The 14,993-nt window shown below is 47.7% G+C and overlaps 1 protein-coding gene and 1 pseudogene across 1 annotated transcript; one reads left to right on the top strand and one right to left on the bottom strand.

Moving 5' to 3' along the window:
- Positions 1–1,306: 1,306 nt before the first annotated feature.
- Positions 1,307–3,549, bottom strand: COX5B (cytochrome c oxidase subunit 5B). The gene is made up of 4 exons (XM_008008069.3): positions 3,339–3,549; positions 2,370–2,443; positions 2,092–2,191; positions 1,307–1,535 (listed from the first exon to the last, which is right to left on the bottom strand). Exons 1-4 carry the CDS (start codon positions 3,439–3,441, stop codon positions 1,423–1,425), a joined length of 390 nt encoding a protein of 129 aa, XP_008006260.2. The 5' UTR covers positions 3,442–3,549; the 3' UTR covers positions 1,307–1,422.
- A 6,165-nt stretch (positions 3,550–9,714) lies between these two features.
- On the top strand, positions 9,715–11,537 carry LOC119625928 (probable ribosome biogenesis protein RLP24 pseudogene; annotated as a pseudogene).
- The last annotated feature ends 3,456 nt before the right edge of the window (positions 11,538–14,993 follow it).

The raw sequence follows: 14,993 nt of genomic DNA, 5'->3' as shown, positions 1-14,993 counted from the left end.
TTTTTAAAAAGAAAAGCAAAGACTTGGAGATGAGGGAGGGAGAAAACAGATTGGATTAATGATGTGGGGAGTCAAAAGTCCCCCTCAGCAGAGTCTGAGTTGGAAGAGATGTGGAAAGGGAAAGGCAGGCCAGCCACACCGGTGGGCTTAAGTGACAGCAGACTAATCTCACGGGCGTGTAGGGGTTAGAGCTCACAGGGGGTTATCTGACAGCTCCCCTTCCCAGAGGAAAGGGCCTCAAATGGCAGGTCAGTGCTTGGGCATTTCCTGGAAACAGGTCATGAACAACAAGGATGGAAGCAATAGCTTTGACTACACCTTCAGGATGGGCAAGATGAGGGGAAGGGGCTTTTCTCTGACTCTATCAGCTCCCACTGAAATACCTAGTTTGGACCAATTTTGTGAAGATAGTAACTGAAGCCACCTCTGGCTAATCTCCATACAAAATGAAAAGGTATTTCTATTTTGTAGATAAGAGGTTTTTGAGATTTTAACTTGTCCCAAGGTGTCACAGGTATGAAGCAGCTAAAGTGGGCTTTTTTGGCATTTCTCCACTCCCTTATTCCCATGCGTATCTCAAGCATGAAAAAAAAAAACCTACATAAATACCTGAAAGTATAGTAAATGTCTACATATCAAATGTCCAGAGCTCAAATTCTTCTCAATTTTTTTTCCTTCATAATTGTTTCCAAATCAAGATCTAAACAAGGCGTGCACACTGCTGACTGGTATCTCCCTTATCTGTTTCTCCACGTGATCTCCCTACCTTTTCCCCCGACTCCTTCCAATTTATTTGAAGAAACATGGTCAGTGATTTCTGAAATCATTCCATATTCTGAATTTTGCTGCTGGTATCCCCATGAATTCTTACTTTGCACCTGGGTACCTCAAGACTTCAAAATCCCTAAAACTCTCTTCACAAGGCCACCCTGTCTCTATGATGATACCGTGAGGCCCTACTATCCGCTCAGCTCTTTACATATGAAGCACCTCACAAGGTATTTACCTTTTTGTAGTTGTACTTGACCACTGAGAACATGTCCACAGGGATAGAGCCAAATGATGGAGCCAATATTTTAAGTTCAGGCAGCCTGACTCCTCAGCCCGCCCCCTTCTCTCATACCAGGTGGTCCCATTCATGGCATTACGGGTTGTCAATCTATTCTTATTATTAATCTAAGCACTATACACTGGTTACACACTTTCACTAAGTGGATGACAAGCTAGTATTAACAGATAGCTATTCCCAAAATAAGAATATTCCATGACTCCCAAAGAATACAGGAAAGAAGTAAGACCAGCCATCTATGGGAGAAGGAGCCAATGCAACAGCTAGTCTTTACTGGAAAGAAGAAACTTTATAGCACATTTTGAGTAACTTAGTGCAGGCGCTCAGTGTGCCAGCCGGTGGGGCACCAGCGCTCAGTGTGCCAGCTGGTGGGGCACCAGCTTGTAATGGGCTCCACAGTGGGGGCATCGCTGGGCCTCGCCTTCATGCAGCCAAAACCAGAAGACGCAGGTATTGTCCTCTTCACCTAAAAGGGAAAAAAGGTAGTTGAGGGTCATCCAGCCTAAAAAGGGAGGCTTTCAACATGAATTTCTTTTCCTCAGACAACTCTGATACACAAGCAGCCTATGGTTGACATCTTAAGAGATCAGTTCAAGCCCTCCTCTCATTCTTCAGATGAAGAAATTGAGGCTCTGAGTTCACCTATGAGTAAACTGACCTTGTATTAGGGTCACTGTAAATTCTAACAATTCCCTTGCCTATGCAGAATGCAAAGCAGGGTCCATTCTGGTAGGTATTCCTAGTGTCTGGAACGATGCCTGGCATAGAAGCAGTACAGCAATAAATATTTGCTGGGTGGGTACTCCTTCATGCCGCAATCCCAGTGAGCCAGTCTTACTGCTGTGCTGCACTTCTTTCCAGTAAGGATGAACTATCAGGCATAATGAGGCTTGAGAGGGTCAAGACCCTGACAGAAACTTACCAACATGCACTCACACACTGAAGATCTGAGGCAGCTTACAGACTGCTGTATTGTAGGATATATTAAGCAAGTGGATAAAAAATCGAGGTAAAGTACTTACAGATGCAGCCCACTATTCTCTTGTTGGTGACGGAGGGAACTAAATTAGGGTCTTCCTTGGTGCCTGAAGCTCCCTTTGGGGCCAGTATATTGTATGGGTCCTGAAAAAAAAAACAAGAATTGAACCATTATGCCAAATAAGCTCTACCTTCCGGAAGCTCAGGGGACTGTTCCCATAAGCCAAGTTTCCTGGATCAAATACTCCGAGAGAGGAGATTACTATGAACACATCCAAGGCCGTAAGTTCCACAGAAGACACAGAAGGGAGGTTCTCCTTACCAGTCCCTTCCTTGCAGCCAGCATGACCTCCCTCTCCAACCCAGTTGCCTGCTCGTCATCGGTGGGAATACCACCTAAAAGAAGATACGTGAATTACAACGCTGACCGAAATGATTGACAGAAAAATTACAAACAGAAATGAACAAGGAAAATGTCGCCCTGAAACTTCTGTATAAGTTTTAGTGGGCTCACAAGCTCCTAAAGGCTACTCATATCCATGGTCCCCCAGGAATCACCAAGTCTCGATCCACACAAGCGACAGCACTGGGGGGAGTTTTGTTTTTGTTTTCTTTTCTTTTCTTTTTTTTTTTTTTTTTGAGACGGAGTTTTGCTCTTGTTGCCCAGGCTGGAGTGCAATGGCGCGATGTTGGCTCACTGGAACCTCCGCCTCCCGGGTTTAAGCGATTCTCCTGCCTCAGTCTCCCGAGTAGCTGGGATTACAGGCGCGTGCCACCACGCCCGGCTAGTTTTGTATTTTTAGTAAAGACGGGGTTTCACCATGTTGGCCAGGCTTGAACTCCTGACCTCAGGTGATCTGCCCGCCTCAGCCTCCCAAAGTGCTGGGATTACAGTTGTGAGCCACCGCGCCTGGCCTAGGAGCTTTTCTTTCTCCAACTACCGAGGCCAATTTGTCGACATTTGTCTAAAGGCACGTAGAACCCACTCAGCTTGAGGTGGGCGCAGGTTTGAAAGGCGGCCGGACCCCTCCCCATCCCGGTGGCAGTCCCGGTCCCTCCCAAGGTCACCCGGCACCTCTGTTTAGGATACTTTCGCAGCGGAGTCAGTTCGGGGGGCGGCAGGAGCAGCGGTCTAGAATTACAGGGAGATGCCTGCAGAACCTGAGGCACTCGGGGTCGTAAGCGGCCACTGGGACCTCGAGAAGCTGCACGGCAAGCCCCGCTTGGCCGCCCTGGGACCACCCTAGGAGGGCAACAGTCTGGTCCCTGGCACGCCCGGCGAGCCGAGTACCTCCAGATGCCATGGAGCGCACCGCAGCCACGCCACCGGGGCCGCGAGCCCTCAGGGCCTGCGCGGCCAGCGCTCCAGCTCCACGAAGTAACCTTGAAGCCATCGCGTCCTCGACTAGCAGCAGCAGTTCCGGGAACAAGCTGCGGAGACAGGAGGAACTTCCGGGGGCGGGCTTCTTTCTCCTCCCGGTCAGCTTTCCGCTTCCTCCCAGTCCTCGAGCCCGCCCACTCCCACGACGGTGGCGGGGACGGAAACTGCGCATGCCCAGTTCTGCCTCTTCCTGCACCGCGCAGGGGCAGAGGCTTGGGGGCGGGTTTGCTCTTTAGTAAAGCTGGGAGGTGGGAAAGTCGTTTTGGTCCCTGGAGCTCAGCGGCTGCACCACATTGGAGTTCCTACGTGTCTGGCCCGGTAGTCCGTGTTCTGCAAACGTGGAGGCTGCTGATGCAAGTCATGAAGTCCCCGTCTGTCAGGAGACTTAGTGAAACCCAAATGATTTGAATTTAGAAGTGGGCTCACTGCGTTCCTTACTAGGCTGGTTGGTGGCAGGGCTGGTTCTCGTGGCAGTGAGTGAGCCGTCGCGAGCCTGTCGCATTGGACGGGACCTACCTGCAGTCCTGGCCCACTTTCCTGTTATTTAGAGTTGTACTGTGTGTAGGAGGCGCGGAGGTCCCGGCCTGGGAAGGAGGACAGGGCCGGGGGCGGGACCCCCTACCAGGACCAAGGCCCTGGTGATGTGGAGGAAGTGGCCACTCTTTTTCGAGGCTCCCAAGGGAGGAGGAGCAGGAAGGGGGATTGATACTAGGAAATGGAGTCAGAGCCTGCTGTGACTGGAGTTCTTTGTTTGAAACGGAAAACGTCGTCTGTTTCTAGCTTGCCGTTGCCGCCAGGCTAAGATGTGCAAATTTCTTTTTCTTTTTTTTTCTTTTTTTTTTTTTTTTTGAGGCAGATTCTTGCTCTGTCGCCCAGGCTGGAGTGCAATGGCCCGATCTCGGCTCACTGCAAGCTCCGCCTCCCGGGTTCAAGCGATTCTCCTGCCTCAGCCTCCTGAGTAGCTGGGATTACAGGAGCCCGCCACCACGCCCGGCTAATTTTTGTATTTTTAGTAGAGATGGGGTTTCACCGTGTTGGCCCGGCTGGTCTAGAACTCCTGACCTTATGATCCACCCACCTCGGCCTCCCAAAGTGCTGGGATTACAGGCATGAGCCACCGTGCCCGGCCAAGATGTGCACATTTCTTGGGATGAGCTTTAGTCAGTATAACCCTGTGACAGGCCGGCTGCATGCGGTATCTGAGTTTCCCTACCAGACAGAAAAATCCCGTTCCAGTGGGAATTATGCTTATCATTGAATCTCCAATGCCTTGCAGAGGTCTGGTATATAGTAGGGTCCAGGAATTTTAGTGAATTTACTTCTTGTATAAAATATACAAAACCAGTTTATAGGGCTTCTCCTGGCCCAGTGAGATCCACTGGAGGCAACTTGGGGAGAATTGAAGGCTCAGGTGCTCCCACCTGTCTCATGCAGGCTATGAGATTTTCAAAAGGATGTGGTGGAGCATTGCTTCACAGGAGCACGTCTGGTCTTCCTGGGTGCCCCCTCCACCAATTTAAAAAAAAAAAAAAACCTGTATTCTAAGGCCAAAATTTTTTAAGGATGGTTTTTGCTTTGAATGGCTTCACTGTTACTCCCTTCTCCCTCACCTCCACTGCAACCCCTCCAAATTGAATTGGGGAAAAATTCTGAGGAATGTTCCCCAAGGATCTGTAGTTAATTTGCAACTGTGGTTAAGGTGTTTGGCAGGAGAAAAAAGCATTGGTCTGGAAAGTAGCTAGTTCAGCCACTTTTTATCCTTTGGGCCACCATTTCTACATCAGTAAAACTGTCGTTCAACTAGGTTACTATTTCCCAAAGTGTATTCCATGCCATCCAAGTCTCAAGATATCATCTCAAGAAAAAGGACTTGGTCAAGACAGGGAGGTCCTGCATTTGATGACCACCCTTTTGGAGATGGACGCTAGCATAATAAAGGCTCTGATTAGGCTTGCAGCAAAGACCTCTTACTTAATTTACCTGCAGTTTAAGCCAGAGTTTCCCTTCTTAATTGACCACAAAACCCTTTCCTGAGGAACACCTACTAACTTGCCCCTCAGCAAACCAATGAGATACTCAGCTCTGATATGTTATGATTCCCTGCTGCCTGACGAGAAATGGTTTACTCCAGGCTATAAAATGGAAATTGAGTTTAGGCTTCTCATTCTCATAGTAGGCTTGCCTAATAATAGGAAAGTTTTGCAGGCCCTCATCCAACTCAGGAAAACCTCAGCTTCACTCTGGGATTATTTAGATTGTGTGAATGAGCTCCAAGGTCAGGGCCAGGCTCCCCGGATATCCCTGCTCATCCCCTGCTGCTTCCACCTCCCACCACTCTTCACTCACACCCAGGCCCTCAGGTCTCCTTTGGAAACAGTTGGCTTGGGGAACAGTCTGCCACCCTGCTCCATCATTGTCTTTACCAGCTCAATAAACTTACTATTATTTTTATAGGATACTTTTTAGTTGTCAGAATAAATGTACATTATAAGTCAAACAGCACAGATATGTAAGGAAAAAGCTAGCAGTTTGGTGTTTATTCTTTTTTTCCTTTCCCTAGGCCAGGGTTTCTCAACTTCAGCACAACTGACATCTTGGGTTGATAATTCTTTGAGGGAGGTTGTGCACTGTAGGATTTAACCCAATGTTGGCCGGGCGTGGTGCCTCACACCTGTAATCCCAGCACTTTGGGAGGCCGAGGCGGGCGGATCACGAGGTCAGGAGATCGAGACCATCCTGGCTAACAGGGTGAAACCCCATCTCTACTAAAAAAAATACAAAAAACTAGCCGGGTGAGGTGTCAGGTGCCTGTAGTCCCAGCTACTCGGGAGGCTGAGGCAAGAAAATGGTGTAAACCCGGGAGGCGGAGCTTGCAGTGAGCTGAGATCCGGCCACTGCACTCCAGCCCGGGTGACAGAGCGAGACTCCGTCTCAAAAAATAATAATAATAATAATAATATATTCTGCCAAATTGCTTTCCCAAAGTTTGGAGCAATTCATGCTCCCACCAGTAGGGCATGTGTGGCTCAGTCCCCACCACCAAGCCTTTGCAAATTTAGCCCCACTGGATGAAGGAAAAATTAGTGCCCTTAGTGCTGTTGGTGTTTACATTTCAGCTCCTTGACTGCTAAGGCAGTTGAACATCTTTTCAGATGTTTACTGATCACCTGCACTTCCTCAGGGATGTGAATTGGGCTTAACCACTCAGGCACACTATTTAACCTCTTTCTGCCTTAGTTTCATTGTCTTTTTTTTTTTTTTTTTTTTTTTAATTCTTATTTTTGTTGTTGAGACTGAATCTTGCTATGTTGCCCAGGTTGGTGTCAAACTTCTGGCCTCAAGCAGTCCTCCTGCCTCTGCCTTCCAAAGTGCTAGGATTACAAAGCATGAACCACCACACTGCAGGAGTTTGAGACCAGCTGAGACAACATAGGGAGACCCCCATCTCTACAAAATTTTAAAAATTGGCTGGGCGCGGATGGCTCATGCCTGTAATCCTAGCACTTTGGGAGGCCAAGCGGGCGGATCACGAGGTCAGGAGTTCAAGACCATCCTGCCCAACATGGTGAAACTCCGTCTCTACTAAAAATATAAAACATTAGCTGGGCGTGGTGGCAGGCACATGTAATCCCAGCTACTCAGGAGGCTGAGGCAGAAGAATCACTTGAACCCAAGAGGCCAAGGTTGCAGTAGGCTGAGATCGGGCCACTGCACTCCAGCCTGGGCGACAAGAGCAAAACTCCGTCTCAAAAAAAAAAAAAAAATTAGCCAGGCATGGTGCCACCTGGCTATAGTCCTAGGTGCTCAGGAGGCTGAGGCAGGAGGATCATTTGAGCCGAGGAATTCGAGACTACAATGATCTATGATTGTACCACTGCACTCCAGCCTGGGCAACAGAGCAAGATCCTGCCTCTTAAAAAAAAAAAAAAAAGAAGAGGGTCGGGCATGGTGGCTCATGCCTGTAATCCCAGCGCTTTGGGAGGCTGAGGCAGGCAGATCACCTGAGGTTGAGAGTTCCAGACCAACCTGACCAACATGGAGAAACCCCATCTCTACTAAAAGTACAAAATTAGTCGGGCATGGTGGCGCGTGCCTGTAATCCCAGCTACTCGCGTGTCTGAGGCAGGAGAATCAGTTGAACCCAGGAGGCGGAGGTTTTGGTGAGCCAGGATCGCCATTGCACTCCAGCCTGGGCAACAAGAGTGAAACTCTATCTCAAAATAAAATAAAATAAAATAAAACTGGTAAAGTGTTTGAATAGGCATTTTTCCAAAGAAGACATACAAATGGCCAATAGGGTCGGGCATGGTGGCTGATGCCCATGATCCCAATACTTTGGGAGGCCAAGGTAGATGGATTGCTTGAGGTCAGGAGTTCAAGACCAGTCTGGGCAACATAGAGAAATGCCATCTCTATTTAGAAAAAAAAAAAATGTTCTTAAATGGCCAATAAGCACATGGAAATATGTTCAACATATTCATCATCAGAGAAATGCAAATCAAAATCACACTGAGATACCACTTTAAATTAAAAAAGACAGATAACGCCAGGTGCCATGGCTTATACCTATAATCCAAGCACTTTTAGAGACTCAGGTGGGCAGATGGGTTGCACCCAGGAGTTTGAGACCAACCTGAGCAAGACCCTGTCTCTACAAAAAATAAAAAAATCAGTTGGGTGTGGTGGCTGCACCTGTGGTCACAGCTGCTTGGGAGGCTGAGGTGGGAGGATCACCTGAGCCCTGGAAGGTTGAGGCTATCATGGACCATAGTCATGATCACGCCACTGCACTTCAGCCTAGGGGACAGAGTGAGACCCTGTCTCAAAACACAAAACAAAACAAATGATAATAAATGTTCACAAAGATATGGCGGTAATCAGATCCTCATATGCTGCTGATAGAAATATAAAATCATGCGGCTGTTTGAGAAAACAACTTGGCAACTCTTTAAAAAGTTCGACATTGGTGGGGCACGGTGGCTCCCGCCTGAAATCCCAGCACTTCGGGAGACCAAGGCGGGCGGATCACGAGGTCAGGAGATCGAGACCATCCTGGCTAGCCAAGTGAAACCCTGTCTCTACTGAAAATACAAAAAATTAGCCGGGCATGGTGGCAGGTGCCTATAGTCTCAGCTACTTGGGAGGCTGAGGCAGGAGAATGGTGTGAACCCAGGAGGCGGAGCTTGCAGTGAGCCAAGATCGTGCCACCGCACTCCAGCCTGGGAGACAGAGCGAGACTCTGTCTCAAAAAAAAAAAAAAAAAAAGTTCAACATTAATCTACCATGTGACCCAGCAATTCCACTCCTAGGCATATCCAGGGACAGAACTGAAAACGTCTTCACACAGAAACCTGTACACAAATATTTATAGCAGCATTATTCACAATACCCAAAAGGTGGGAATGACCCAAAGGTTTATCAATTGATGATGAATAGATTAAACAAAACATGAAACAGCCATATAATGGAATATTATTCACCCATATAAAGGAATGAAGTACTGGTATGTGCTACAACATAGATAAGCCTTAAAAACATTACAGTATATTGAAGAAGCCAGACACAAAAGACTACATATTGCAGAGTTCCTTTTATTTTTATATTTTTAAAATTATTTTATTTGAGACAGGATCTTACTTTGTTGCCCAGGCTGGAATCCTGCAGCCTCAACTTCCTGGGCTCAAGTAATCCTCCTGCCTCAGCCCCCACAAGTAGTTGGGACTACAGGCACGCACCACCACACCCAGCTACATTTTGTACTTTTTGTACTTTCACCATGTTGCCCAAGCTGGTCTTGAACTCCTGAGCTCAAGCAATCCACCGGCCTGGGCCTCCCAAAGAGTTGGGATTACAGGCACGTGCCACTGCACCCTGCCAAACGGTTCCTTTTATATAAAATTTCTAGAATAGGCAAATTCATAGAGCTACAAAGTAGATTCGTGGTTGCCGGGGCCTGGGGGAGAGGGATGGAGCATGGCTGCTGACGGGCACAGGCGTTCTCATCTGAGAGTTGAATGCAAAACCTTGTGCATATAATAAAAACCACTGAATTGTACACTTTAAAAGGGTGAATGGTAATGCGTATGAATTCTATCTCAATTTTAAAAATCAAGCAAGCAAGCCAGGAAGGTTCACCTTGCAGGGTCATAGTGAGACGTGGGAAGCGGCTCTGATGCCTCTGCTGCTCATAGGGGCCTGTGGGTCCACCTTTCTCTCCTCCTAAGTGTGAGTTCCTGAAGGGAAGGACCTCCTAGAACAAACTCGTCTCCTTATCCAAGTGCCTGGCATGGGGCTTAGCGCACAGTAAGTGCTCCACAAACCCCACTGACTGCATGGAGACAATGATGCTATCTTTTTGTAAGCTAAGGGGAAGCCATTACAGATTAGCACAAACACCTGGGTGTGCAGTCAAGAAATAAGTGAATGAATCTGCAGAGCTATCAGAACACATCCTCTGAATGAACATTTGTCTCCAACAACAGTCCTGCTCCGTGAGCAGAAGATTCAGTGAAGGAACCTTTCAGAAGGTTCCCTCCAAAATATGACATCAGAGAACATGAGCTCAAATCATCTCTCTACACGTTTTTTTAAGGAAAAAAAAGGGGGCCGGGCACAGTGGCTCACGGCTGTAATCCCAGCACTTTGGGAGGCCGAGGAGGGCGGATCACGAGGTCAGGAGATCAAGACCATCCTGACTACCACTGTGAAACCCCATCTCTACTAAAATACAAAAAATTAGCCAGACATGGTGGCGGGCCCCTGTAGTCCCAGCTACTCAGGAGGCTGAGGCAGGAGAATGGCGTGAACCTGGGAGGCGGAGCTTGCAGTGAGCCGAGATTGCGCCACTGCACTCCAGCCTGGGCGACAGAGCGAGACTCCGTTTCCAAAAAAAAAAAAAAAAAGACTTCCTCTCAAACTTGGCTTTTGGTCAGTGGGGACCTACAAAGGTTCAATGTGTATATCAAAAGCGGTATTTCTGTTTAGGGCCCATCTACCCTAGCCACAGCATGATGTTTGTTCTCAATGACTACAATGTGTTCAGAGTTTGAAAATCCAAATGTCACAAAAACTTTAAAAGAGATGCAATTCTTGCAGAGTCAAGTGGACTAAAACATTCCTGGCAAAGAGCTTACAGTGGATCATTCATTTGAATTTGAAAAACGTAGAAATGAACCTATCAAACACCAGCAAGCCCTATGGAATAAAACTATTGATGCAATTAAGAGAGCTGAAGAGATTAAACAGAAATGCCAAGCTGGCCAGATGCGGTGGCTCACGCCTGTAATCTCAGCACTCTGGGAGGCTGAGGTGGGTGGATCACCTGAGGTCAGGAGCTCGAGACCAGCCTGACCAACATGGTGAAACCCTGTCTCTACTAAAAATACAAAAATTAGCTGGGTGTGGTGGCACACACCTGTAATCCTAGCTACTCAGGAGGCTGAGGCAGGAGAATTACTTGTACCCAGGAGGCAGAGGTTGCGGGGAGCTGAGATCACACCACTGCACTCCAGCCTGGGCGCCACAGAGACAGACTCTGTCTCAAAAAAAAAAAAAGGCAGCCTTAAAACAAAAAATGAGTTCATGTCCTTTGCAGGGACACAAATGAAACTTGAAGCTATTATTCTCTGCAAACTAACACAGGAACAGAAAACTAAACACCACATGTTCTCACTCATAAGTGGGATTTGAACAATGAGAACGCACGGACACAGGGAGGGGAACATCACACACTGGGGCCTGTTGTGGGGTGCGGGGCAAGGGGAGGGAGAGCATTATGGTAAATACCTAATGCATGAGGGACTTAAAACCTAGATGACGGGTTGGTAGGTGCACCAAACCACCACGGCACATGTGTACCTGTGTAACAAACCTGCATGTTCTGCACATGTATCCCAGAACTTAAAATAAAAAAAAAAAAAGAAACGCCAAGCTAAATGTATAATGAACAGATTGAAGAAAAATAAAGAACTACAGAAAATCCAGGACATCAAAGAAATCAAGCAAAGCATTTATTTTATTCGAACTCCTCTTGCAGGCAAAGGAAAGCTGTTGGAAGAGAAAGTGGTACAGCATTTACAACAGGCTGTGGACATGGAAAATGTCTCTTAAAAATCCCACTGTGGGCCAGGCGTGGTGGCTCACGCCTGTAATCCCAGCACTTTGGGAGCCCGAGGCAGGTGGATCACGAGGTCAGGAGATGGAGACCAACCTGGCTAACACGGTGAAACCCCGTCTCTACTAAAATTACAAAAAATTAGCCGGGCATGGTGGCGGACGCCTGTAGTCCCAGCTACTCTGGAGGCTGAGGCAGGAGAATGGCGTAAACCCAGGAGGTGGAGCTTGCAGTGAGCCGAGACTGCGCCACTGCACCCCAGCCTGGGCAACAGAGCGAGACTCCATATCAAAAATTTAAAAATTAAAAAATACAAACATTAGCCTGGCGTGGTGGCGAGCACTTCTAATCCCAGCTACTAGAGAGGCTGAGTCAGGAGAATTGCTTGAACCTGGGAGGAGGAGGTTGCAGTGAGCAGAGATCACGCCACTGCACTCAAGCCTGGGCAACAGAGTGAGACTCTGTCTCAAAAAAAAAAAAAAAAAAAGGGGAAATTCTGTCAATACAGAAGTGAATTGTGGACATAAAATCGTCATGCCATTTGGATAATGGCCCTAGGCAGCATTTATGTAACAACTCATGACAAAAATTCACAGCTAGTGATATATAAAAGAAAATATTATTTGCAGTAAAAAAAAAAAAAGAAAAGTGACATATAAGGAAGATAATGAAGACAGACATTAGTCATTCATCCCTCCTCCTGACATCTCAGTTCTGTCCTCAGGGGAGTCATTTCACCCCAAAAGGACTCCTAGGCCCATGAGTAGTGTCTGGAAGTGTTACCTTCACAGATGTTTGTTCTGATTTTATACACTCAATCTACAGGAATAATTTCTTGTTAGACCTCAGCCCCCAATCCTGTGTGGGCTCTTAATATTGGCATGGCTGGGAGGCCAAGGCAGGCAGATCACCTGAGGTCAGGAGTTCCAGACCAGACTGACCAACATGGAGAAACCCTGTCTCTACCAAAAATACAGAAGTAGCCGGGCATAGTGGTGGATGCCTGTAATCTCAGGTACTCAGGAGGCGAATCACTTGAATGTGGGAGGCGGAGGTTGTGGTGAGCCGAGATTGCATCACTGCACTCCAGCCTGGGCGACAAGAATGAAACTCCGTCTCAAACAAACAAACAAAATTGGCATGGCTTCCAGCTGAGCTCACCTTGACCCCACTCACCTTGTAAATGGGGTCATCCTCTGAGTTAACACAGTGGAATCCCTCTCCCGTCTCTCTCTCATGTCTGTCAGTTCTTCCCCAGCTAGTCCCTGGAGTGGCCCCTATTAAGGGCCTTGACATCCACTCCCACACTCCAATTTTACAACCACCTTCTTCAGGACTCCCTGTTTCCCACCCCTCCCATCTCTGTTTGGCCTGTTCCTTGAGTCCTGAACCCAAACTGGATTCTGCCCGGCCCTGTAAGGTCCTCCTCAGGCTGGCTGACCCCTAGCAGTCCTGCACTTGCCCACTGATAAGCGACATCTCAGGCCTCAAGCATTCATGCCTTTGCACATTTTATTCCCTTTGCCTTGAATGCTTTTTATCCTCTTGGAGATAAATAGTAAATTCCAAGGCAAATTTCAAGACTTTGGGCAAATGTTACCTTGTCTGAGGTCACTGGACTCTCCCAGGCAGGGTTGCCATCTCGCTTCTGTGTGCTCCTGCAGCCCTCCGGGCACACCTCCTTTGTGGGGTTGAGTACACGGCAGGGTTATTATCTTTTGGCACATGTTTTGAGTCTAGGCAGTGTGGCAGGTGCTCAGTCTTTGTTGAATGACTGCATAATGAAGGCTGCATGATACAGGACAATTGTTCCTCCATCTTCTGATATACCTGGTTATTCAAACCTACATTCATTTCGTTACATAATGTCCTCGTATAAAATCACGCACGAGAAATTACTTTTGGAATTGGAAATAAGGAAAAACACGTTATTTCCTTCTACCGTAGAACTCTATATTAGAGAGAGAAGCATGGAGTCCTTTGTGTTCCCCACCCCCTTCCCTTCTTCTCTTGCTTCCAAGAAGCTCAGAGCCAGGTTTAACGTTCATTCACAACAATCACATTAGCCTTCCCGAACAAAGTTTGGCTTTTCCTCCTCTTTCTGGTTTGGATTTTCTATCTTTTCTCTAATAACCTTTTTGAAATCGGGCAGTGGAACATGGAGGGGAAGGAATGGGTTGTGCAATCAGAGGAACATGCGTTCAAATGGCCCTGCACCTCATGGCTGTGCAACTTGAGGAATTTACTTAACCTCTCTGAACCTCCAATTTCCCTTTTATAGGGTGATTATACGGAATACGTGAAAATGTATGTACTGTATATAGCACATAGTAGAGGATCAAAACATGATGATTACACAAACTGGGGCTATAAGTGAATAAAATTATTGAAAGTGTCACTCCAGGCTGACCTCTGGAAGAATAAGCAGCCATTCACATGAGAGGAGTTGGGAAGGAGCAAGGCCAACTTGCAGCCCCTCTCCCCCAGGTCAGCCCCATCACTAGGATCACTATCCAAGGGACCGTTTGAAAGATGCCTTCTTAACTGGGCTGAGAGATCGGTTCACCAGGAGTGGGCACATGTAGCACGTGGTTCCGGAGAGCAGGGTGGAGGGAAGAGAGATCCTAAGAGGAGGAAGAGGAGGAGGAGAAGGGAAGGGATGGAGGGAGAGGAGGAAAAAGAGGAAGAAGATTGGGGAGGTGCTTGGCTGGATGTGGCCAGGCCCTGCAAGGGTCCTCTGTGCTGGGGGTGCTGAACTACCTAAAGCAGCCCTGTTTGCCAAAGCTTCTTTTCTGTTCCCTCCAGGGTCTTCTGGGAGGAATGTGGAGGGTCTGAAGGACACACAGCCTGAACACAGACAAAGAAGTTAGGGCAGTGGAGGCCAGGGGCAGTGGCTCACACCTGAAATCCCAGCACTTTGGGAGGCTGAGGCAGGTGGATCACGAGGTCAGGAGATCGAGACCATCCTGGCTAACATGGTGAAACCCCGTCTCTACTAAAAATACAAAAAATTAGCCGGGCGTGGTGGCGGGCGCCTGTAGTCCCAGCTACTCAGGAGGCTGAGGCAGGAGAATGGCAAGAACCTGGGAGACGGAGCTTGCAGTGAGCTGAGATCACGCCACTGCACTCCAGCCTGGGCGACAGAGCAAGACTTTGTCTCAAAAAAAAAAAAAAAAAAAAAAAATTAAAACCCACAAGTGTCTTAGAGACCAGTGACAAATATGTTGTGCCCATGTTGTTCAGAAGGGTTCCGGGGAACCTGATGTAATTCGTGATACTGTATTAGGAAGTATGCCTCCCGCTAACGGCTCTCCTTCTTCACATCTAGTCCAGGGATTACTCCTCAAACCTCTAGAGCCTCTACTCCTTCTCGTGATCCTTCCTCACCAGACTTGGAGTCTTCCGTTGCACCTCCTCCGTATCAGCCTGTTCACCCAACACTCCCAGAAGGG

This window comes from Chlorocebus sabaeus, chromosome 14 (assembly GCF_047675955.1).
Source record: "Chlorocebus sabaeus isolate Y175 chromosome 14, mChlSab1.0.hap1, whole genome shotgun sequence".
In the NCBI taxonomy this organism is placed as follows: domain Eukaryota; kingdom Metazoa; phylum Chordata; class Mammalia; order Primates; family Cercopithecidae; genus Chlorocebus; species Chlorocebus sabaeus.
Note: the sequence above shows the minus strand (reverse complement) of the source record. Positions and strands in the feature narration are given on the sequence as shown.